We start from the raw sequence: 25,630 nt of genomic DNA, 5'->3' as shown, positions 1-25,630 counted from the left end.
ATAATTTTTAAATTTTTATTTTATTTTGGTCGGAAGCTGTTGTTAGACAGACACCCGTCGATTTTTAACCTTGAGTACAGTCTGGTGTCATTAATTATTTTACTTTGAAAATGAAATTTATTCCTGAAATTTACTATGTATTGTCACGATACGATTAATTAATTTTTGTATTACAATACATTTGCCAGTCTTATTTCACTGTGGTGTTGATTATCGTATCGGTCAGTTGTAATGCTGTGAAAGGAGGATATATATTTGTGTTAGTTTTAAGATGGAACCGGAACTTTTTGTTTATCAAGGACAACATTTCTAATCGCTGAACCATTATATACACCTATTGTCTTGAAGTAAAAATGACCTGTATTTAATATTGGTTTTCTTAATAATTCGTGTGCTGTTTATTCTTTGTTTGAAAAAATTGTCTTCGTTTATAAAAATCTATTTTTTATGGTTTAAAAGTTATTAATTTAGGGGCGGTGCGTAACATTTTTTTTTTTCATAGAATAGATTGATTTAAAAAATATTAACTGTTTGTTGCTTTTTTTCAGTATAATTTATTTTTAATGTCAAGGAGCATTATCTGATGTAATCTGTGTACCATAGTATTCGTGGGTCTACGCAGTTGTGAATATTACCAATGCTGGTTATAAAGAAAAGATTCACAGTTAAGTTTGTGCAATTGTTAGGATATTCAATATACTACAAGAAAACCTGCAAGAATTACAGAAAATTACACAAGTATATACTTGTTTGTTTTTATTAATCGATTATTTTAAAAAACCAAAACTGTTAGGGCTACAGTTGTTTGTTTCATCCAACGAAACGAGATCCTGTTTTAATTCGACCTTTGGAATTTAATTTGTATTTGTGACGCAGCTACCGGCGAAATGCGTTTTGCGATTTTTATGAAATTTTTTATAAGTTTCTTGCTTCTATTGAAATGATATAATATTTATATCATTTCAATAATAATTTGATAAAATATCATATCATTTATTGAAATATGATATTTTTTGAAAAATTTTCAAAAAATTTACCAGCCAATGTAGCTGTTGGAAAGAGCATCTTATTGTAATTCTATAAACAGCTTCTCGTTATTTTTGTAATGAATTTAAAAAATTGAGCTGCACAAACAAAATTATTCTGTTAAAAGAGAAAACCAAAACAAAGCACAAAACCAGTTTTTTGTCCACATTATATGATTGTGTACATAATAGAAGAATCGTATCGAAGATTCCATGTTAAAGCTGGAGTAAAACGTGAAGTTATATGTTTAGCTAACGCGTAGCCGACTGGAAATAATGAGTGACTCAGGAGGACACATGGTCGTATTATGAGTTAAGGTGAAACCACGTCTTGTTGGCTTGGCGATGGAAATTTCTCCACCATCGCCTCCATCCCTCTTATCTTATAGGGAATAGTAAATATTTTTGAAAAATCGTTACACTTAGTTGTATGCATCTATAACTGCGTCACAAATAGAAATCCCAAAAGGTTGTGAGTTATTTGTCTGTGTGTAGAGCTGAGTTTAAATAAACTGAACCTCGCTTTTCGTGTTCTAGTACGTTATATATATATATTTTTTTTTTTTATTAAAGTATAAAAAATTTGAACTATATAAAACAAAAATTGGGATTTTAGTGGAAGTAAGTACCATCTCAAGTCATCAGTCAGTGATGCCTGGTGTTCAGGAAATTATACTTATGGAATTACCAACGCGATAAAATAATTTTTAAGATTTAAATAAACCTTTTACCATCAATATCTATCTATAATTGAACTACAGTTTTTAATTTAGTTATAAATTTAAGTTAATTTTCTTGTATATCCTAGTTTGTTAAAATTTCAGGTTTTTCTATTTATGGAACCACTTATAAAATCATAAATGTTTTCTGGTTTTTAAGTATTTAAACAAAAACTTTTCCCAAATTTTGTCGGTTTCAATATGGCGATCATTCAGAAAAAAATTTAGTTCCATGAAAATATGGGCAATTTTTTGGACTGAACTATTTGAGTAAAGATAATTTCAGCTAAAAGCGGATTAGAAAAAGGTCAAGGGAAGTGGAATTCCGATTAAAACTGGTAGGAATCTTTATCTTCTATTAGAAAGGATAATTATTACAGTTTTTCATAGCGAAACTTGTTGAGAAAAGGTAACATGTATTCCAAGATTACATTAAGTGAACTATACTCTACTTATTAGTCATGTACAATGTACTTAACTGGTTTATCATCAGGTAAAACGATGCTGTTCTCTCTCACTTTCTATATATATTTTTTTCTTCTATAGAATTATTAATATTAAGAAAAGTAATAATTCAAGAAAATAAAAGTAAAGTAATTCTTTCATAGAAATAGAAATAACGTTTCGATTGTTTTAAATGGTTACTTTAAATGGAATGCAACAAGAAAAGTTTCTATCTAAAGGTTTTATCGTTACATTTTACTTATTTGTAGGTTCCGCTAGAAATTTTAGTGGTAAAAAGAAAAATACTCATTATTATATGCTGTTGGAATAAAACAAAAGATTTTATAATTAGTTTGAAGGTCAGAAAAGAAGAAAATCGTTTTATTGTTTCCTTTCTTTATTTTTCCCCCCTTTTATTACATCCTCATTCTATCAATAAATGATTGGATTGACTTAAATTAGATTCCTGTAATTTAACAACATTTATTCATCGTCATTCTGTTTTCCACTTCGTCCTTCATTAGAATACTGATGAGGGTCTTTTTTTTAATCTCGCTAAGTAAATTACTTACCGTCAGCGCTGTTATCTTCGTTTAACCAATTTTCGTACATTCTGTTAATCTAATTTACGTGAACGTCTAAAAGCAGGAAGATGTATTTAGCTTACACTAATCTCTTGATTCATTTTTAATTAGACTTATACCCGTAATTTTTAATATCCGTCGATCTATTTTATTCTAAATTTCTCAAAATATAAGTTACTAAATTTAATAACTTGTAGAATTTACAATTTATATCCAAATTAGCCTGTCAGTCTCGCTTCCCTCGCCCTTCCCTTCTAACCAGGGGACTCCGCCCCCTTGGACCTCAGTTGTGTTCGTTATCCTTTTGGTAGTGAGAATAACACTGATAAATACCAATTAAAGTCAGATAAGTTCTCTTTCCTCCAACATTTTCCTCGTTCTTGACAATAGAAGCTGCTGTTGTAAACGACATGTCCCGTTACCATTATCCTAGAATATCCTATATGTCGGGAAGGAATCAAGCTAGAGAGATGAAAATCGGATGTTAAAAACGTCCAAGAGGAAAAATTCACAACTTCCCTCCTAAGGGGGGTAAGGGTCTCGATCTATGGCTTAAAATCTTCTCTGGAATAACACAAATATATTCGGAACATTTGAAAGCAGTCGGTCAGTTGGTTCTCTCGTGATGCTGTTGCAAACGGGACAGAACCGCCACAAACTTAAGCATTCGTGTGGGAATCCCAGATCTCGAACTGGGATTCCGCTTTTCCCGATTATTGCTTTCACTTACTTTGATTTTATAGACAACATTTTTTATGACTTTTTTTATTCAGTCTGCATCTGCTAGATAGTTCTTGCTTATTGAATTTTGTTTTGGCTTGATGAATGCACTCGCCACAGAAACTTCTAAGAAGTTTATAATTGAGAATAAGGAATTTTTTAGCGTATGAAAAATGCATGCCTGACCAGGATTCGAACATGACGCTACCACTCCGCCAAAGAGATCGGCAAGAATTATCAAATAAATTAACTGAACAGCAGATTTTTTCAATCACAATTCCATTGTTTTGAAAGGAAGTTTTAATTTAAGTTTGAAAACAAAATAGAATTGACTAATTGGAATTTAGAATATGATTTAACATCCTTTGTTTGTTAATCATTATCTGTGATTTAAAACATTGATTTATTTTATGAAATAATCACGTAACTCCGAGATAGGATTTTTCTGTGCATAGGAAAACAAGGAGTTCCTCACCAAACAGATGAAAAATTAGTATACAGTAAATGAAGGAGATCTCTGTATACTTAACAAGGATCCAATAGGCTGGTGTCAAGCAAAAATCCCCAGAAAACTAATGGGGAAAAAAGAGTAAAGATAATTGTAATAAGAGATCTACTCGCTCAGGGATCAAGAAATAATACAAGCAACACCATCTGAAGAAGTACATGATACTCTTCATTTATTTGGATGGGTATACATCCCGTCCACAATTACCCGGGAGATCGGAATATACTTTCCAGGATAGGAGTAGCAAACTACTGAGAAAATGGTTTTGGATACATCCCAAAACCAAGGGTTAGGTAAAAAGTAAAATACAATTAAGTTCACAAAAAAATAAAATATTGAACAATTCTATCACATCAAATTGAAAATGAAAATAAAATTTTGATAATTGTACAGTATTTTGCTGCACTCTTGTGAAAGAAAGTCTCGACTCTCAGGGGAGCCAAGGCGCACACTATGGGAAATACTGATCTAGGTAATTAGAAATAAACTAATCTGAGATTTTTTTGTCAGCTTCGTAATAAATAGTTTTATCTTAATCAAAATTTACTATTTGAAATTCTTTGAACCATTTGATTACTCTTCAGATTTGACATTTGTCATTCATCCGGAAAGTTCCGAACTCAAATTTCACTATTAGGAACGGTATTTGCTCATAAAAATACCATCTCGTTTTAGCTTAGAATACTGGGAAAATTGTGTGTGTAAAAAAACTTTTTTTTTTTAATCAAATATGACAATAATTAGTTGGTGAAACTGATTAATTCGTTAAAGTTACTGAAAATTATGAAAACAGTAAAATAACTGTGGCACTTTCGGCTATTAACAATCATCAGACCAGTCATACCTTTTTTTTTTTTATAGACCGAAACGTCTTAACTTCGACATCAATAAATGTATTTTTAATGAATTGTAAATTTAAATGCTGCTCTTGAGAATTTTGTAACATCCGAAAACGCAATCTATTTTTTTTTATTTATTAATTTTTTCAAAGAGTTTTAGTGTTGTTATTATTAATACTTTTATGTACAAAATAGTTAATGCTTTTAAGCACTCTCGTATACTAAGTATGACCTTGTATGGGCACCTGACCATCTAAGCTAGTAAAATAAATGTAATATTAAATTTACATTGTGCAGATATGTGAAAATTTCACTTCAGCTATCATTGGTATAAATATTAGCCGATTGTTGAATGAAAGTATTTGTAATAGAATATTATTACAAGACTACATTATTTTCACAATATTGTTGCATCATGATAATTATTAATATACCTATTTTTATGAATACAACTAAACGTGTTATTCTGACATTTTCAATAATTTAATTCTATACATGCTAATTTTATTATTTGTAATTTTATGTTATGTAATTGTATTCTTACTAATTGTTCAGTTAAAATATTTTTACTTAAATGGGATAATATTACTATGTTTATACATATCACGTAGGCTAAATTAAATGCTAAAGTATACTGAAAACATTAATTATTGTACTGTTGATTATATATTCGATTTCTTTATTTTTTTGTATTCGACAAAATAGAATTTAATATTTTAATGGACTTTTAAAAAATGATGTAGCTTAAAATTAGTAGATTTTTATATATATATATATATATATATAGTAGTAATATATATATATATATATATATATATTATTATTATTACATACGTTAATAATGTTTAACTGTAGTATAATTCTACAATCTACAATCAACCTGTATTGAAATTTTCAACAAATACCGGTTGAAAAATATGTGATTTAACATGGTCTTCATATTGGTACGGAGTACTACTATTTGTGTTTGTATAATAAAATATTTCGTAGAGGTAGCCTGAATAACTGGATGTAGTAAATTAGGTTGCTCGTCCACTGAACGATACTACGAGCGACTACAACCTTTGATTGAACTAGAGAGACTACAGCCTTTGATGAAAAGTCTGATTCGAATGAATATGTGAGACTGAGGTCGTCCTTCACTGTCCGTTGGCGTCTGTACAAAACTTATATATCAGTGTTTGTAGTTATTTTGACTTTTTAAAGAAAGGTACGGCATTACATTCGGTTGCATGGTGGAGTGGAGGTTGAAAATGAGTTTTCTGTACGTTTTGACGTTTGAGGAATACGAAAGTACGATTTAGTTCAATTGAGGTTTCCTTGCATCTATATATTTTTATAGACCTCTATATAATTTTGTGGCTCGAAAATCTCCAAAACTATTAGTTTAATTGAAATTTAGATGTAGTAGTTATCTGAAGTTGCGCAAATGAAAATTCGATGAAGATTGGCTGAGTCGTTCTCGAGTTACGCTTAATTTAAGGTCGAAAAAATTTGAGCAGGGCAAGTTAGAAGCGTGATTCGTTATGAAGCTATACGTTGTTGGAACGTTGAGATTTCTTTACCTGCGCTATCTATTGTTAGCAATATTAAATCAAATTAAAAAATATTAAAACTAAAATAAATTAACGAAAAATCTGTTTTCTTGCGCAGAACTGCGAGCGACAGATCTGAGTCCACTCAACTGGATTGATTTTTGAAAAAACATGATTTGATTTTAATGAAACCTGTCAGATGAAGTTGTTTTAATTTCAGTTTTATTAAAAGCTGTTTTAAGTAAAAATATATATATACTAGATCTGGATTCCCTCTGAAAAAAGTAAAAACTAGCAATTTTGCGCAAGAATATGGACTTGGTTTGATTAATTTGGTTTTAATATTTAAATATCTTTATAATTTGGTTTAGTATTGCTAAAATAGGTAGGTACCGCAGATACCGTTCTAGCACCACCACGAACCACGCTTCAAACTTGCCCCGTACAAATTTTTTCGATTTAAGTTGGACGTAACGACTCGACCAATCTTCATCAAATTTTCATATACACAACTTGAGATATACACCCTACTACAGCATATCTAAATTTCAGTGGAATTAATCGAGCAGTTTTGGAGATTTTCAAACTGCAGATATATATATATAGAAATCCCATTTCATTTTAACTGAATTGTATTTTTGTACTCCTCATGTCTCAAAACGTAAAGAAAATTCATTTTCACCTCACTCTCACCATACGCCCGAAAGTAATACCGTAAATTTCTTCGTTTTTTTAGGTAAAAAAAAACTTCACACCGGTACTATAAATAATACGTAACCTTTGTACAAACACCAGCTGAATTAGTCGGTTGCAGTCGCGTGATCTTGTAATCGCTCGTAGTCTCTTCCAGTGGACGAGCAGCCGTAAACACTAAGACAAAAACTACACTCTTATATTACTCGAATAGTAAATTTTCGTGGGAGATGGACTTTCTTGGGATCCACTTCAATTTCTTATATCGACATAGCAGATGTCATAATAACTAACGCCTCATTGTGGATTCGTTACTAAAGTTACTCATATCTTTGATTTTCATTAGGAAGAAACCTCTTTATTTTAGAATGATGCTGCTTGTTTTCCTTTCTCGCATTTCACGTTTTTTTGTATTCAAAATACTTCCCTACCGTTTTTAATATTTTCGTAGTAAGATCACATGGTGTCATGAAACTTGACAATGTTAATTTCATGATTCTTTTTCTCAGCTCCCAGTAGGCCTACAAAAATGAGCTTTTGCACAGACTTTTCTGGGTCCTATATAAGCTAGTAAGATTTTTAAAACAAATTTCTTTGGAAACTTATTTCCAAAAAAAAGTTTTCTCTAATGTCTGTTTTCAATCGCCATATTTTGCGGAAATACATTTTTAATTTATTTTCTAAGTGGAATATCGTGCCGTAAAAACTCAGTAGGTACATCTACACCTATAAAACTACTGTAAAAATTTCATTTTCACTTACCTTCAACCGATTTTTAGAAAAAGGAACGTAAGTAAAGAATTATAAAGTTTTGGAAACGCGCATATAAATATTATAACATGATACTTTTTTTCACTTAACACAATACTAGAACATTCCTGCACTATAGAAAGGGTTATCAGGATTTTCTTCTTCATCAACAGCTTTTCTTTTCACCCCTTTCTTCTTATACAAATCTTCTGCTTTTTTGTAAGCATATTTCAGACGTCGGTCATGAAATCCGTTACAGGCCCTTTTCATGTTTACTCCCGGATTTAATCCAAATGCTTCTATAATTTTAATACGCCCAGCATTCCCATCAGTAAAACTTAAAACAACATCATATTCTGTCAAACCAACAAAAATACTCTCTTGGGTTTGCGTGACCGTACAATATGATTGAAGGCCTCGTTTGGATTTTATGTAAGTCCACGCAAACATTTCAGTAATAAATTTGGATCGGCTAAACTTTTGAATGTTGGCTTAATTACTTCACCTATTGCCTTTGGTAAAGGGTTTTTGTGAACGTATTTTTCATTATTAATTTTGCATTTATTATACTTTCACCAAGTTGTATTTCCAACGAGACAGAAGTTATATTCATTCTGGGTTTTCATCCGTCGAAGTCCTTTGAAAATAAATGGCCCAAACAGCTCGCTTCGTTTGGTCTGCACCGGAACAATTTTGTCTTATGGTATTACCATAGTAAGACTTAACTTATTTATTTCCTTGTATGTTCGTCTACCTTTGCCACATATTTTTTTTTTTCATCGGACAGTAAAATATTTTTATTATCTCTGTGTAATTTTCTAAGCCGGGATCCCATCCTTTTCTGGATATGCATAACTCGCAGCTGATTTACGTGAATAATACTTCAAAAGCCGGATTGACAAGGCTGCCAACTAGTACAACAAAATATACCATATCATTTTAAAAAAACTTGAAAGTCTATGCAGAAAGTTCAAAGTTATGCCGATTTTCGTGAAGAGTGGTGGGATGTTGCTTAGGAAAGAACATGTGCGTGCCTTTTTTTTTTTAAATTCGAATGAAATTTAGTAAACGGACGGACTAATGTAATATACCGATCTCTTCAGAAAACCCTGCTCTTTCAATTAGCGGTAAAAACAAAAAATCGAAAACAAATTTTTTTATGATACCACGTATTACTCGATAACGTATTCAAATTATGGAAAACTATTTAACAATAGTTAATTTGAATAATTAGACTTAAAATTTCTTTGTTAAGTTTCTTTGAATGGTGGTTTTTTAGCACCATTATTTTCATAAAATCTAGACTAAGAGAAACACATATTTGTGTGATTTTTTAAGTGTCGTAAAATTTTGAGATAGGCGAGCCCCCTCATTTATTAAAAATTATTTGTTGCGCCACTTAATCATTCGGATTAAATAATTTGAACGAGTAGAAGTCGTGGTAGCATAATTTATGTTTTAAATAAGAAAAAATGTAATTCAAACAACTAGGTTTTTTATGTTATGAATTAAGTTTATTTAATTAGATTTTTTATCTTAATTTTGTAATACCCAGTTTTATTTAGTTAAATTTGAAGTTATTTTTAGAGTAAGTAATTTCTATGTTTTCCCTTTTGTAATACATTTCTCTTCGTTACTTTGATAGAAGGGGTCAATTAATCGGATTAATTAAGTAAATACATTTAATTAATACAAGTTTGTATAGTTATAGTTAATTAATAAAAGTTTCGTATAGTTTGACGCAACTTGACTATGTAATCTCACATACGTAGTAATGTAATTTATTTAAATATAGATGGAATTTCATTAAAACTGTATTGCGTGGCATTTACGAGTGGTTGAGAGAACGAGTGTGTTTATATGTTTGCGTATAAGCAAATTCATAATATTTTGATTGTTTATGCAGTTTTTTTATTATAATTAAAATTCAATACGATATGGTGGTAGAAATTAGCGTTGTGTTTTGTAGAATAATTATGTAAAATGTGTAAGTATTATAAGTCTTAATTATTATACGTGGATGAAAGTTTGTAAAAATATGCTATTCTGCAGGTACCACCATCATGTAGTAATAGATATAGTTAATGCACTGTATGCTATGATAGTTTTTAGGAGAAAAGACAACGTGTTATCTTACAACATTAAAAAAAAATTTAATTTAGCTCTAAATAGCTCCAGCCGTGAACTTAACAAAAGAACTTTGGGATTTTAAGTTATAAATTATTTCATCTGGTTTTTATGTTCATTACTTTAATAAATTTATAAAACTGTAAAATTTATAAATCCTGTAAACAAAATTTTTACATCCAGCTAGTATAGAGGAGGCATTTCCGGATAGATTCGGTTTTTTTTTTATTTGCATATTTCTGTAGTTTCGAAATAATTTTTCGTTAGGTAAAAAATGCTAATATCCATTTTCATCTATGTTTTAAATTGCTTTTTATTTGATGTGTGGACCATTTCTATTGCATTATTAATCAGATTTGTATTTTTTCTTTCTTCGTGAATATTTTTCCTATGAGGTTTACAGAACTATTTTGCAAAAACCTCTTAACTGTAATTGGACTAACAGATGAATAAAAAAAAAAATCTGTTGTGGACACCACATGACTTCCTTGTACGCCTATTAAATTACATTACACTTTTTTTCTTCTTTTTTTTAATGAAAAGTACATAAAATTTTATTTCGCTAATAACTTCAATGTATTTAAAGTTAAAAAAAAGAAAAGGAAATGGAAGTCGGATTCGAACCGTTGTAAGATCCCAATATTTCATTAATTAAAATTTTATTTGACTGTAACTCGAACCAATGAAAATAAGTACCAGTTAGGATATATCGTTGAAAAGCTCTCAGTGAGGGCTATTACTGCAGTTAAGAAAAAGTCCAAATTCCAGATTTTTTTAATTTTGGGCTTTTTTTGACATTTTTGGTCAAGTCAATTGCAATCAAAAGGAGAGGTGCACAATTAAGATGTTACAACATCCTAAATCCAAAATTTCAACATTCCACAGCTAATCGTTATTCAGTTATGCGAGATACGTACGTATGTAATAGACGTCATCCCGAAAGTAGTCAAAATGGATTCGGGGATGGTCAAATGGATATTTCCGTTGAAATCTGAAAACCGAAATTTTTCGCGATTACAATAATTTAAAATAATTTTTGAAAGTATGTTACACATTTTTAGTGTTAGATGATTTTTAAAACTCTGGAATCTGTAAAAAAAAATTGCGGTACTTCACCATAATTCTTATCAAACATTTTATATTTTTATCCGATCGTTTGTGATAGGTTGATGGAACTGTTAGGCATGGATATGATAAGTTTATGCCCGTCGACGATTATTATTGGTGATTAATATTTTAAAAGGGAGAGGGATTGGCTGCCAAGGTTGTAAGCCAAAGCCAATCAAAGGTAACGTAAGTTGAACGTATTTGGTAGAGTTGGACTGACGCTGAGAGTATTGTATTTGCTTGCAAAACTCGTCGGAAATTATATTAGTATATTTATTATGCGGTTCTTTCTACAGATTTAAACGGTTTATTTTTCTGTTCTTTTTTTATTATATATTTATTTCTTATATGAAAGAAAGTATTATCGGATTTGTTTAAATTAGGTATTCGTAAATCATTTACTTTTTTTTTTGTTTTCAGAAATTAAAAATGAAAGAATTGTGTAACGCTCATCATGTTTAATTATCGTTTAAGTTCCTGTATATTGCTACGCAAAAGAAAATAGTAAAACCAAAAATCAATTTTACACTTCTGTCATTTAAGAATTTTTGTATATATACTGGTATATATATCTAAGTATTATTAAGATGTTTTCATTTTATCTTTTTATGATTTCTGTAAATAATTAAGACTTATTGTATGTTGACGTTTACGTGCTTTATTAGTACTGTATTTCTAATATTCAAGATGGTCCGAGAAGTTATAACTCGTATCTCGAGTGTAGGTGTTAAGTAACCTTGGCGACCAACTCCTACACTACGAATAAAGAGGTGTATCAAGAAACTACTGCCTGTAAGAAACCTTGTGCAATCATCTCATTGAGGATATTATAAGAGTCTGTTGTACTGTGTACTATGTTAAGTTAGCATCTGTTAACCGGTTGTACTCTTATTTGTGGTGGGTTATAAATACAAGGGAAATTTATATTGATGTCCTCATTCTGTCGTTATTTTTAAGATAGATGGGTTAATAAACATTGCGATATACGTTAGAAAAATAAAACAACAAAAGTAATAATGAGAAAAATTTCTTCACTATTAACTCAATGTCATTTTTGTTATTATTTCTTACGATAAAATTATTGGAGTTTTGCAATACTATATTTAAAAAAAAAATAAAATAGCGTACGTAGTTCTTTATAAACACATTTACATCATAATTCAATGTATATATTTTTTTTAATTGTAATTTTATGTACCAATTGCATATTCAAAATGATAAATTTTCACATAAGTTCAATCAGAACAGTCCACCATTATTGGAATTTTTGAAAACTTAAAATTAAACAAGTATAAAACTTGTTTAATTTCACTTACCTTGAATTGAAATTAAAGTACCAAAAATTATCTTTTTTTCATTTAACGGGAAAAAGTTAATTATTTTGATTAATTTTTGTGCTGCCACTACTGATTTTTCAAGTTTGAGGCATCTTAAAAAAATCATCCTATAAGTACGTTGTAACTGGTATCCCATCCATAAATTTATTTAAGCCCGGAAAAGGAATTTTAATACGGTGCGTTGTTCTGGTTTACATTGTGATGTATTTGGATTTATTTTAAGAAATTCTGAAAAATTGTTCTTCGCACCTAAGTAGATAAAATAGTAACTTTTTGCGTCAATTTTTTTTTGCGCCTGTTATCTCTGTTAAAATTATCCATCATCCAATGTTTTCGTACGTCCAATTTGACTTTGGTAGAATTATCCCTTCGAATAAAGCCTTCTAAAAACCTGAATTTGATCCTGAAAGTAGACTTGAATAATGTTCATATACTATTGCACCCTTTAAGAGAATTCTGATTATTAGAATTCTTGGATCAACCTTTTTTTTTTTAACGCGCATTCCTTGTTTATATTTCTTTTAATGTAAATTATTCTCTTTTAAATTGACTTGAGGGGGGAAAAACTAGTTCTATTTTAGTTCATTTATGCTGACAGTAAAAAAAAAAAAACAGTAGTTGTGTGTGGAATTTCCAAGACTTTGTGGAGCCATGGTAGTGTAATTACATATTGCTTATAGCATGAGTCATTCTGACATTTGCAGCTCTGTAAACGCGTGTACAGTGTTGAATATATCGAACCTAGTCTGCATCTCGGTGTGTTTGCATGTATTCGTGCTTACGATGCTCATTGTAACATATATTCTTTTTTTTCCGTTAATAATAGTAGTAGTAGGAGTGAAGCAGGAGCTCGGCAGCTTGGCCTCGGTATGAATATTTAAACTAAAATAGCGTCTTTTTAATTCATATTACGAAATCTTATTAACTCTCAAAAGCTTTGTTCAGTTTATACGTTTTTCTCATACGAAAGACATATTTTTATTTATAAATTTTTGTGTCTGATATTACTCTTTCTTTAAAATTTAATTAAAAATACCTTTTATGTTTTTTTCTGAAGCTAAAACATTGTTAACGCAGGCAATTACCAACCCCACAATTACTTTTTATCACACTTTGTTATTTTCCCAACAGTATTAACCTGGTTACGTTATCAGGGTTTACATATTTTTCTCCTGGTAATTGTGTGTTTATACGTTTCTACTCGAAGGAATTTGAAAAAACCGAAATATTGGGAGTAAAAAAACTTAAGAACAAAATGCTTTTCGAAATCCGTACTTAGAACAGTAAAAAAAATCAACGTGCCTAGTGAGGTTAATAAAGGAAAAGTTTTGAGAAGAACCGATTTACAGATAATTTAAGAAACAGTATTGAGTATATTTTAAATTTTAATATAGAGTTGTACGGAGGAGGTGAAATTTTCTGATGTAAAAGAAACATAATTGTTTGGAGATGTTCAGAACTGATCCTAATAATTCTTATGTGTAACTGATTTATTTTTTATGTGATATGATACAGTATACGCGGCATTTGTATTTTTAAATTTATGGCATAAATTTAACTGAATAATTTCAATTTTTATCACTCCGTTTTCATAATTCAGAAATATTTTTAATAAATGTAAATTGTATAACGTACATCATTGATAAGTAAAAAAACCGAATGAATATTTTTAAGTTAGAATAAAATTGTTTTCTTTTTGACGGAAAATAGATTTAATTATGTTTTGTAGTAATTTATTTTTAAGTTACGATAAAATTATTAATTACAAATTCTTTTAGGTGCCTGTGAAGGTTCTTTAAGTGAAAAAATTGCCCCTCTCCTATTTTGGATCTTGGCTTCGGAACTTTCTGGAGTAATATTAAAATTAATTTTACAGTTTACGTATTTGAATTCTTCATTCTAAAGTTTTTATTTATCAGATTACGCCAGAAGATTAGATAACATGTTTCATCGAAAAAGTATTTTGTAAGTAATTAAAGTTGTTAATATATGATTATAATTACGGTTGATGTTAATATAAGATTGCTTTCAATGCACTGTGTATTATTCAGAATGAACAACCCAATACTATTAATATTATTAATACAAGCAATTAAATTAATGCATATATTTAAAATCAAACTATATGTTTGCGATGGGCACGATATCATCATTCTTCGTTAAACAATTGTCTGATGATTGTGATAGTTGGTATGCCTGATCGGTTGGTAATGCTTATCAGCTGTTTTCTGTTAATAATGTTTCGTTCAATATGGCTTCCCAGTTAGGTTATGTTGTCTCGTGCGGTATGGAAAGGTTTCGTTTACCGGAACGTTATGTGAACGGATTTTCTAGGTTTTGGTGTTACTCGTAGTTTAATTATGTTAGTAATTTACATTTACTTTTATTCAAATTATTAATTTATCTCTTCCGAACGTATTATTTTGTTCTTTATTTGCTTTGTTAATTATTATTTGAATTCTCTTTACGAGATTTAACAATAACAATTCCCAATAAATTTACTTACGTCCTTATTTTATTACGCTCTCATATTTGTAAGCGTGATTAATCTCTAAAACGTTTTTATCGATCTTTAATATTGTTCATTTGCATATTATCTTCATGGAGTATTATACCAGTAAGTAGTGTTTAATTTATTTTAATTGGTACAGTGATGATTAATTATAGAAGCCATTAATAAGTGTAATAAATAATCAATATTAATAATGATAATATGAATCTGATTTAACATGAAACCGTATTTTTTTTGTAATAAAGACAATCCGTGAAACACATTTTTGTTTCCTCAACACTATTTAGGTTTTTTCAGTAATAACTCGTGGTTCATTCGATTTATTGTAATTCATAACATTAATCGGTGACCTTTTCGTAGAGCTAAGTAGATTTTTTTTAAAATAATACTTCATACCCCTACAACTGTCACCGTAGGAAGACTTGTTACTGCTATCTGGTAATTTTATTACTACTTACATGATTGAAGGTCCTTTAGGCCAATAACTTACGTGAAGATTTAATGTTGAATATTTTTTTTTGATTAAGTCAGCATTAAGAGACCTGGTTGAAAACTTTACCAATTTTTTTACAATATGTGGTTTATACGTCCCATCTCACAAATTTGTATTTGTTTTTCTTTTTTACGGTCATTAAAGAGCAGCTATAATTTTTTATTAATTTCTTTGTGTAGATCTTACTGAATGAAACTGATTATTTTAGGACATCATGAAAACCACGTAATTAGCATACTTTTTGACTGTCATGTTTTAAAAATTCTCCATTTTTTGAAGGATTTTTTAATGACATTGTTTAACCGGAATTTTGGTTTATAGATCTTTTTAATGGGTAGTCCAGGATGTTAAATCTAGTTAGGTAATTTTTTCCCTATCATTACAGTCATATTTAGCTGTTAGTTACGATGATTTTCATTCCCGATCAATTCAGCCGTAGTTTTCAGTATCAAGGATAAATTAATATTTCTTCGATTACCTCTAATAAAGTGCTATCTTATTTTACTAAATGTTACACTTATATAAGGAAATTGGATTAAAAAAAAGTGACATAATTTTGAATTTCGGCGCTGTGTATAATCTCGATTTTTTGAGATAGTCCTACGCTTATAACTTTGTTTTGCTTTTAAAGAGCTTATTTTTTGTTATTTATGAACTTCTAAAAATAAGTAGTTATATGTTTTTTTCTTATTCTGGATTGTCTGAAATAAGTCATCAGAATATTTCTGGAAAATGGAAATAATTTTATATTTTGTGTTGAAGGTTTTAAGATAATTAGTTCATTCATGGGATTCGGTTTTTAGATATATTTATTGTGTACAGTACTATTAATTTTATCTTGTTCTACTTAAAGTACAGTATTTAAGAAAGGCGCACTGAACTGATCTTGTAAGCAATGATTAGAAAGAAGAGTTGGAGAGAATTGTTCTGTAGGTGGTTATTCGGTCGAGTGGTGGGACTGAAGAGGAAATGGGAGTAGTGAAGAGAGTCCCGTTGCGGTACAAACAGTATACGCGCGTGGTGGTGGTGGCGGGGCGACTAGGGGGGGGGGGGGGGTGTAATACTGAATAATAACAGTTCCGGCTTCTATTGTTTCGCTCGGTGCAATTTTCTGCTTTTCTCTGAATGTGGATTAACAACCTTAAATAATAAGTATTTAAAACCTGGTGTACTATCTCGACTCAAAACTTTCTTGCCAATTTTACATCATTATTAAAATAAGTCTGTCTAGGTCATACAGATTATTTTGTTATTATCCCTATTGCAGATTAAGATTTTATTACACGGTGCTGTATTACTTTAATTTCTGCATTTAGAATAATAAAACTTAAATGGGCATCTTAAATCCCCTCCATTAAGGTCGCGTAACGTACACCTCGGTTACTCGAGTATAGAACGCCTAGTATATTAAGCGGACTGAACAGGTACTGTCTTGTTGCGGTACAACTAATGTAACACTTTTAAATAGGAAATAAACTTTTCATATTTTATCAGAAGTTTTCTATTTCAACGGACGTTTTGTATTATTTTTTTAAAATAAATATTGATTCTATCGAAATTACAGTTAAGGTTATTACGTAATAAAATATAAATATAACTAACCCAAGTAATCCAAATACAATACTGTGTGAATACACGACAGAATATCCTCAAATGGATATTTTATTCTTTGTTGCTTTGTAGAGATAGATTATTGAACGTTTAATAACTTAAGAGTTGTAGTACTTTCTTGATATCGGTTATTTATTCTTGCACAGTGGAAAAATAATGTTACATGAAAGTAAACAAAAAAATGTTTAAGAAACATCGATATTTTATCGGTTCTCCTATCCTCCAATATTGCCTCCAAACGTATTTTTTTTGGGGGTCTCTTGTATTACTGCTATTCCTAGAAAGGCCTAAACAAATTCTTTAAAAAAAAGAATATACAATAAATAAAAAGAGAACTTTTTTTATTTTTGGTGATGGGAAACTTTTGGTCCAATTTAAAAACAAGATAGGCATGTACACTGAGCGTTAATATAAAATGCGGTTATATTTGCAAACATTTTAGAAAATTGACCGTAAAAAACTATCTATCCCACCCTTGGAGATATTGACTAAAAAATTTTAACAACAAATTGCCCCCACATAATCGAGTTTGTACAAAATTTCATAAAAATCGGTTTTTCCAGTCAAAGGTTATTAAGTATCGAACTCGCCACCACGCGTACATACATTCGAACGAACATTACCACCTATATGTATTTTTTTTTTTTTTTTTGGTTTCTTTGGATCCTGTGTTATGAAACGTCGAGCAGTGAAAAAATCCGTAGCCCGTTTTTTTGACCGATTGTCATTCTTTGCTTCTTGCCAAGAAAGTAATAAAATTTGCTGTAAAAATCATGTCGATTTTTAAAAAGATGTTTTAATCAACTTGCCCTGCTTAACGCCAAAAATTAATTTATAATTGGCGATGTTTTAGGAAAAATGCTATGCAGTTTTTTAATTTATAAAAGGATCTAATAACAAAATATCTGAAAAATTATGTAGTGCGTTACGAAATAATGGGTATCTAAAATATCTTTCCAATACTTAAAAATGGGCTTAAATTATTTATCCATATACTACTTTACAAGCGCTAACGTAAAAAAACCGGAGAAGATGATTTACTCTTACCTATATATATATAAAGTTTCTTTTTATGCATTTTCATAGGTACGTTTTCACTTCAAATATATTTCACCTAAAACATTTTTGGTCGATGCCATAAAATCTCACAATTTTATCATTTTTTTTTTTTTTTTTTAATAAATGATAAAATAATTGTTTGTGTAGTTATTCAGAAATCTGAATGTTATAAATAAATTTTTTTTATCGGTTGTAACGTGGAATATACGTTAGTAATCAATACTTAAAAAAAAAAAAAAACTCCAATTTCTCTTAATTTTAATATTTGGTTTTTATCTATTTTATTATTATTATTAGAATCATCATCACCATAAGTTTTATTTTACAAGAGTAAACATATAGCGATTCATTCGTTGTATGTAATAACCATTCAATAATATACTTCATAACCATTAGTAATTTACTTCATAACCATTCCTGTAAAATAGATTGTTTCATTGATATAATTTTATTTTTATTTTTTTTTTTACATTCACGTTTCTCTTAAAAAACTTAACTATAAAAAATATTTTAATAGCTTTTAAATTTACTATATATATTTATTAATTGAAGTTTTTTATATCGTAAAATTGAAAATAATAATATAAGTATTTAGTTTCAAATGTAAAGTAAACTTTTGAGTCAATTTTTTGAGTAAATTATTCATTTTTTATATAGTAATCTACGTAAGTCGTTTGTCATCCAAACGACCGTAATTCAAATACTATTAACGTAATAGTAAGGACTGTCATGACATTTACAAATTGCCGCCACAACTATGGAGTCATATGTAAAGCAAAGTGATAAATTCTTTGAAATTTGTTTTATTTTTTGCTATTATTCATCGAACGATATTTTCAGTGTGAAATTACGAAATGTTAAAAAATATACAATTTTTAATATTTGCATGTTAACAGTTTCCCCAATGGCCATACTAAAATATTCTTCCTACTAAGATATTCGGAATGATAGGCATCGCGGCATGACTTTCAGCATGTAATAAATATGTAAGAATCTTTTTAGAAAAAATTTACTGTCTGGAACACCCTTTTAGGCTTCTTATAACATCCATTGCCATTTCGTTTTATGGATGTGATAATATATCAGATTTATAATATATCAGATTCCTCCTACCTAAGTCTGTTTGTCTGGATGATCTCTGTGAGAAAAAAAATTGTTATGCTTAAAGAAATACGGAAAATTTTTAATTTATTTTCGAATTTTTTAAATTTATTTTAGTTAATCGTGGACGATATAACATTTCTTATTTTAGTCAATAGTAATAAATTGGGTTGATGAGGCGGGGATATTACAGATAAATTTCATTTTACTTCTAAGAACTTCTTATCATATGCCTTATCTACTACATGAAAATTAGTATCTTCTCATTGTCCATATTCGGTTTGGGCGTTTTGTGATCAAATATTTTAAAGTTCATTTTTCAAGAAGCAACTATTTCAATGAAAAAAGCGCAGCTGCTTTGTTCGTGTTGCTAAGTGGAGTAATAGTATGTGAACAACGGAATTTCTATACTTTCTCGGCACTGAGAAACTGAAGCTATATTTCGAAAAGTGGTTTCTTAACGATTTCAAGATTTTTCTTTACAGTTCCTTATTTTTCTTCACAAAATTTGAAAAAAATCTGTTATTGCAGTGGAGATATTTAGCGAAAGCAATGCAATAATGTATAATGTACGTCCATCTAAAAAAGTTAGTATTTTTTTGTCTTAATTGACTCCATTTGTTGTAAAACGTCGAAATTTGTTAAAAATTCGGAGGTGAATTTCCGATTGACCCTTACACTTTCCCTTAACACACACATACACACCAACACTCTCACAAAGGCGCTTCATAATAATCAACGTCCAGAAAAATTACTGTAGATAAATTGATCAAAATTTGGACACATTCTTCTTACGGTGTAAGTGCACACTAACAAAGGATTTTTTTTGGAATTCCAAGTTTATAAAATGTTTTTATTTAAAGGGTTAAAATGAAGTAACAATAATTTTTTTTTTTTTTTTTAATTTCTCTGTAACATGAACATATCAACTTCATTTTTGGTGTGTGATTTTTTTCATGTCTCGTTTAGTATAGAAAAAATGCAATGCGGAAATAGAGAAAATTTTTAATAACTGTTCGAAATTTTTGTACCTTTCTTTACCCCTTTCGAGGTCGAATTTCAACAAATTTACAAATTTGTTTTTTAGATATTACAAGAACATTTCGAACAGTTATTGTGCAAATTTTCTCTATAACCGCATTGCATTTTTTCTATACTAAACGAGATATCCACTCGATTTGGGCTTACAAATATTCTTCAGATAAATATCTAAAAACTATTTTCGGTTTTTTGAATTTTAATATTTTAAGGGGTAACATTTTTATCTTTTTATGTTATCGTTATTGCAATCTTTTTGAGGTGTGGTAACATTGTGATTGTAATTTATGTTTCTAATCCTGATTACGTATTTCACGAGCGAAGCCGCGACGGGAAAAATCTAAAAACCAATCAGTGGGCCTTATACTGACCAAACAGTTGCTCTGAAGGAGTTACAATACACCGATTATAACTGATATGCTTTAATTTCAATTTCATTGTTTTCTCTCAAGCATGAGTCTAATGAACACTGGGAGGGGGGTTCCATGTGGCCGGGCAGAGCTCTGTTTAGACGGAAAGGACAGGCGACGCGAGCCCTGACCGACTAAACATTCTTTGCGACAGGAAACGCAAGTGACTACATAGCGCGGGCAAAGCTGCGACGGAATGCTAATATATATATATATATATATATATATATAATTATTATTATTACCGAGATATTACAATTTAACAAAAGTTTAATTGTCATTTTTTAATAAAAATTTGATTTAATATTTCGAGCCATTGCGGACGATATGGCATGTTTGTCTTGTAAGAAAATTATTTGCCAACGCACTTTGTCTTTAAACAGTGTTTTTACAGTACTTTTCTTTCAGCAGCTGTAATTTTCAAGAAATCCTAACATTTTAGTCCCCTTTGTATTAATGATAACTTTAACGATTTTATTCTGATTGAAATAGTGACTTCTTTAAAAATGGTTGATACCTTGAAAAACGTTTTTGTGAAATGGCCAGATTTTGTGAGAATAAAGGGAAAAGTTCAGTTAATGGTCAGATGATGTATGAAGTATTTATGTTAAAACGTAAAAAAAGAAGTGCTTTCTTTTCATTTTTTGTAAAACATTTCTAATAATGAACTGATATCCATATAATAAAAGAAAAGTAATCGAGGAAGTAACGTAAGTTAGTTATATTTATTTTTTTATCGTTATTATTAAACAAAAGATGTTAAGTTTCAAATTAATCGGCAAAAATCTAGTAGCTAGTCAACAAGTACTGTCTCGACCTGATTGATTAAATTTGTTTGAAAAACTTAACCTTATCATCAATACATCAAAAAGTTGAGAGTTTACAGTCTAGAGTATTAAATACGAAGCATATTCATAAAGTAAGGGCCGTCTGGTCATTAAAAAAAATTAACTCGTGAGGATTTCACTATATATAAACTTCACTTTTCCACATAATCGCCATTCAGTTTTAAGCAGTTTTCGTAACGCTGCACCAGTTTCTTTAACCTCTCTGCGTAGAAGTTCGCCGCCTGGGACTGAACCAGTTGACAAAGGCAGTCTTGAGTTCCTCGTCGTTTTCAAAAAGTTGGCCCACCAAGCCGCTTTTCGAATGCAAGAAGAAGAAGTAGTCGCTAGGTGCAAGGTCGGGACTATATGGAGAGTAGTCAAAATGTTCCCAACGAAGATCATGAATCTTCTTGTTAATTAAGGCAGCGGTGTGAGGATGCGCGTTGTCGTAAAGGTATTTTACGCCGGACGACAGTTTCCAGCGTCGTCGATTTTGGATCGCACGTCTTAGTGAGCGTTTCGCAGTACACGTCAGCTGTAATTGTTGATCCACGTTCCATGAAATCAATGGTAGCCAACATTTTTCGACTCGAGAAAGGAGATTGCTTAAACTTTTTGGGCTTTGGGGAGCTTGAATGTCGTCACTGCATTGACTGTTGTTTCGATTCTGCATTGGTGTAGGATATCCACGTCTTTGTCGTCCGTAACAATGTAGGAAAACAAATCATCTCAATCTTGTCGATAGCTGTCCAAAAACGCTCGTCCACTGCACATTCTTGGCTCTGTGTCGGTAAGCATTTTCGTTACCCATCTCGCACACAATTTTTGATGTCTGAGCTTTTCTGTGACAGTCGTGTAGAGGTGTCCAACATGAGGAAATTCATCAGCTAGAGTACTAATCGTCAATCGCCGATCACATTGCAGTTTTCAGTTCACTTATTCAACGATTTCACTTATTCGTCGGTCTGAATCTGGGCCTGCCACTTCGCTCTTCGTCATGCACATTTTTGCGGCCATTTTTAAAGTCTCGACATCATTGTCTAGCCTTTCCTTCACTCATTACTGTAGGTTCATACGCTAGACACAACTCCCGATGAATTTCATCACCTGAAGGCCCTTTTGCACAAAAATCGAATCACAGCGCGCATTTCACAACTGGCGGGAGAAATGATTGTCGCGGACATTGCGATTTGCATTCATCCGCAGGCAAACTACTACTTTTCTTCCTTTTTCCTGTTTAGTCTCCGGGAATTACCGTTCAGGTATTACTTCAGAGGATGAATGAGGATATGCATGAGTGTAAATAAAGTGCAGTCTTGTACAATCTCAGTTCGACGATTCCTAAGATGTGTGGTTAATTGAAACCCAACCACCAAAAAACACCAGTATCCACGCTGTAGTATTCAAATACTTTTAAAAGTAACTGCCTTTGCTAGGACTTGAACGCTGGAACTCTCGACTTCCAAATCAGCTGATTTGGGATTTGGAAAGACGCGTTCACCACTAGACCAACCGGGTGGGTAGGCAAACGACTACTTCGAACAACTGCAGTGGCTTCGTAAATAGCCTGAAACTGCGTTCAGACCCGCTAATATATAAGTATAAGCCGACTTCCCTTTGTGAATATGCCTCGTATTTTAGAAATTATTCAGTCGATTTGAGACTTTAATGTTAAGATATATACGCTTTTATATCATATTTGTATATTGTGTTTTAACTATTAGTTGAATTTTTTTTTCAGAATTGTAACCATAAAAAAACATATTTTAGGCAAGCAATAATTATTAAAAATTCAGGTAATCAAACATTTTAGGCACTTTATTTATTCTACATTATAAAATGTCGAGAAGAAAGTTAAATAAAATGAAAACGAGATTGTCGTGTCAGTTATTTTAGTAGTAAAAATGAACTTGTCTAACGTTAATTTTATCGATCGGTTTTGTTATTTTTGTAATAGGTTGATATCTCTTACTGAAAGCTGTCGATGTTGTACGTAACTGGTTAACAGATTACAGTTATTCCTGTTGTTTCGGTCGTTATTAACTTAGTTTTTCATTTTCACGATTATTATTATTTTATAATTTAAGGTAAGTTTTTTAAAAATGTTTTTGTGGAATATTAATTTCATTATTTTCTATTGTTTTTACCTTGTTTGGTGTTGTGTTTTTTCTATTTATAAAGAATTTATTTTATAAAGGAAAATATTTAATTCACTAAGTGGTTTTCCTCGAATACGTTATTTCAGTTCTGTCCGTTTTTGTATCTTAAATTTAGTTTATATTTGTACTTCAAAAAGTACGTGTACATATATTTATTTATTTTACAGTTAAAGGGCAAATGGTTTTTCATTTTGCATACATATCTGCTTTATTATTTTCACAAGCTCGGTAAAACTTTCCTAGTTAAATTTTTATGGTTTTTAATGGCCTACGTATTTATAGTAAATAAAATTAAGCTTACTCTAATTAAGGTGAACTCTATGCATTTTTTTCGTAAATTTTCACCTTTTCAAAATTTTTTAATGAAAAAAATTGTTTTAATTTTTGTCGAAATACTTTTTTTGTTTTTATAAATGTTTTTATAAAGAGATTGAAAATAATTTATAATAAAGCAGAGACCGATAAGTATTTTATATTATCAATTTTCGTCAAATTTAATATTGCGTTAGCTTTATTTACGTTTGTTTCAAGTACTTAGAGAAGCTTAGTAAATTAGCAATGAAGAAGGCCTAACCATCTAATAATTCAAAGCTGAGATATCGGTAGTGACAAAATGTATGCTTTTTCCGAATATGATTTCGGTGTTTTTTTTTTTGTCGACGGTTAGATAATAAGCGTAAAATTTTCTCTTTATTTATTCACGGATGATTTGATTATTCATTTATATTTATAACATACAAAAAAAAGAAAAAAAAAGTTAAAATCATTTGTAGCCGTACTTCTTAAAATTACAGATACTTTTTTACTTTTAGTAGAAAAGTACGGTATTACTTTCGGTCGCGCGGTGTGATTGGGGGTGAAATTAAATTTTCTTTATGTTTGACATATGAAAATTCCATTCCCTTAGAATGAAATAGAACTAAATGCAAATACTGTGGCTTGAAAATCTCCAGAAGTTGTGCTTGTAATTTCTATAAAGATTGGTTGAGTCGTTCTTCAGTTACAGTTTAAGGTCTATATGTGTATTTTTCATACGCACTTAAGCAGCGAGTCACAGTGGTAAGAGAGTTGAAATTTTATTCTTGTGCATGTAGTGCGTTGTACTATGAAAATCATTGCGTTTCTGATTGCGAAAATCGACTTTTCATTCCGTAAGTCGATTTTCGAGAATTTTTGAGTTGTTACACCCACTGTAAACATTATCGACAATAAGATTAAAATCTGAAAATAAATTTTTGTAGGCTAAATGAATGTATATATATTTCCTTCAACCAGTTTTCAACTACTGTCTGGTGTGTGTGTATCTGTCTGATGTATCTGCATTGTAAGTGTAAATGTAAACTGCAGTAATTTTTTTTGCTTGATGAATTAATTCGTTACATAAGCTCCAAGCTAATTAGTGGTAATATGAAAATGGAAATTTTTAGTGTATGAAAAATTGGCATGTTTGGCCGGGATTCTAACCCGGGAATCTCTGGACGAAAGGCCGAGTTGCTACAACTCCGCCACGGAGTTCGGCAGTAAAACGTTTCTTTGAAAAAATAAATTTTGTGAAAGAATATAACATAACTATTTTTAAAATATTTTTTAGTTTGACACTAAATTATAAAAACATGCAACTGTATTTTTAAATAAATTTTTTAAATCATTTTATGTAATAAATTTAATCAGTTTGTTTGTCAATGTTATCACTCCTTCACTCCTTTTATAAGAAATACAATTTAACCTAGATGATGTTCTGCATTTTTAAATAGTTGTATAATTAATTAAATGTGTATTGTATTCTACGTACTGGGACTGTAGAAAAAAACATTTTTTTAACTTTACAATTTTATTATGTGTAGGTATCCTGGAGATGACAACGGCGGCGGAGAACACAATCCGGTTCAGTGGGCACACCTTGGATAAGGCAACCAAAGCCAAGGTCACATTGGAAAATTACTACAGCAACCTAATAGCCCAGCATGTGGAACGCAAACAGAGGTTAATAGAGAGTGCCCCCTGTTTGCATGACATTATTATTTAAAATAAT

The 25,630-nt window shown here is 30.3% G+C and overlaps 1 protein-coding gene across 8 annotated transcripts in view; it reads left to right on the top strand.

Moving 5' to 3' along the window:
• The window catches only part of trc (Serine/threonine-protein kinase tricornered), a 594,883-nt gene that overhangs the window by 544,465 nt on the left and 24,788 nt on the right, over positions 1–25,630 (top strand). For 7 of the 8 annotated variants that reach the window (XM_075372910.1, XM_075372913.1, XM_075372908.1 and 4 more), the window contains one exon: positions 25,443–25,581. In XM_075372910.1, the coding sequence (XP_075229025.1) occupies positions 25,454–25,581 (128 nt within the window). In that variant the 5' untranslated portion in view covers positions 25,443–25,453. Of the gene's footprint in view, positions 1–23,507; positions 23,527–25,442; positions 25,582–25,630 lie in introns of those variants that run through there. The other variant, XM_075372914.1, reaches the window with a different exon arrangement.

This window comes from Lycorma delicatula, chromosome 8, assembly GCF_047948215.1.
Source record: "Lycorma delicatula isolate Av1 chromosome 8, ASM4794821v1, whole genome shotgun sequence".
NCBI classification, from domain to species: Eukaryota; Metazoa; Arthropoda; class Insecta; order Hemiptera; family Fulgoridae; genus Lycorma; species Lycorma delicatula.
Note: the sequence above shows the minus strand (reverse complement) of the source record. Positions and strands in the feature narration are given on the sequence as shown.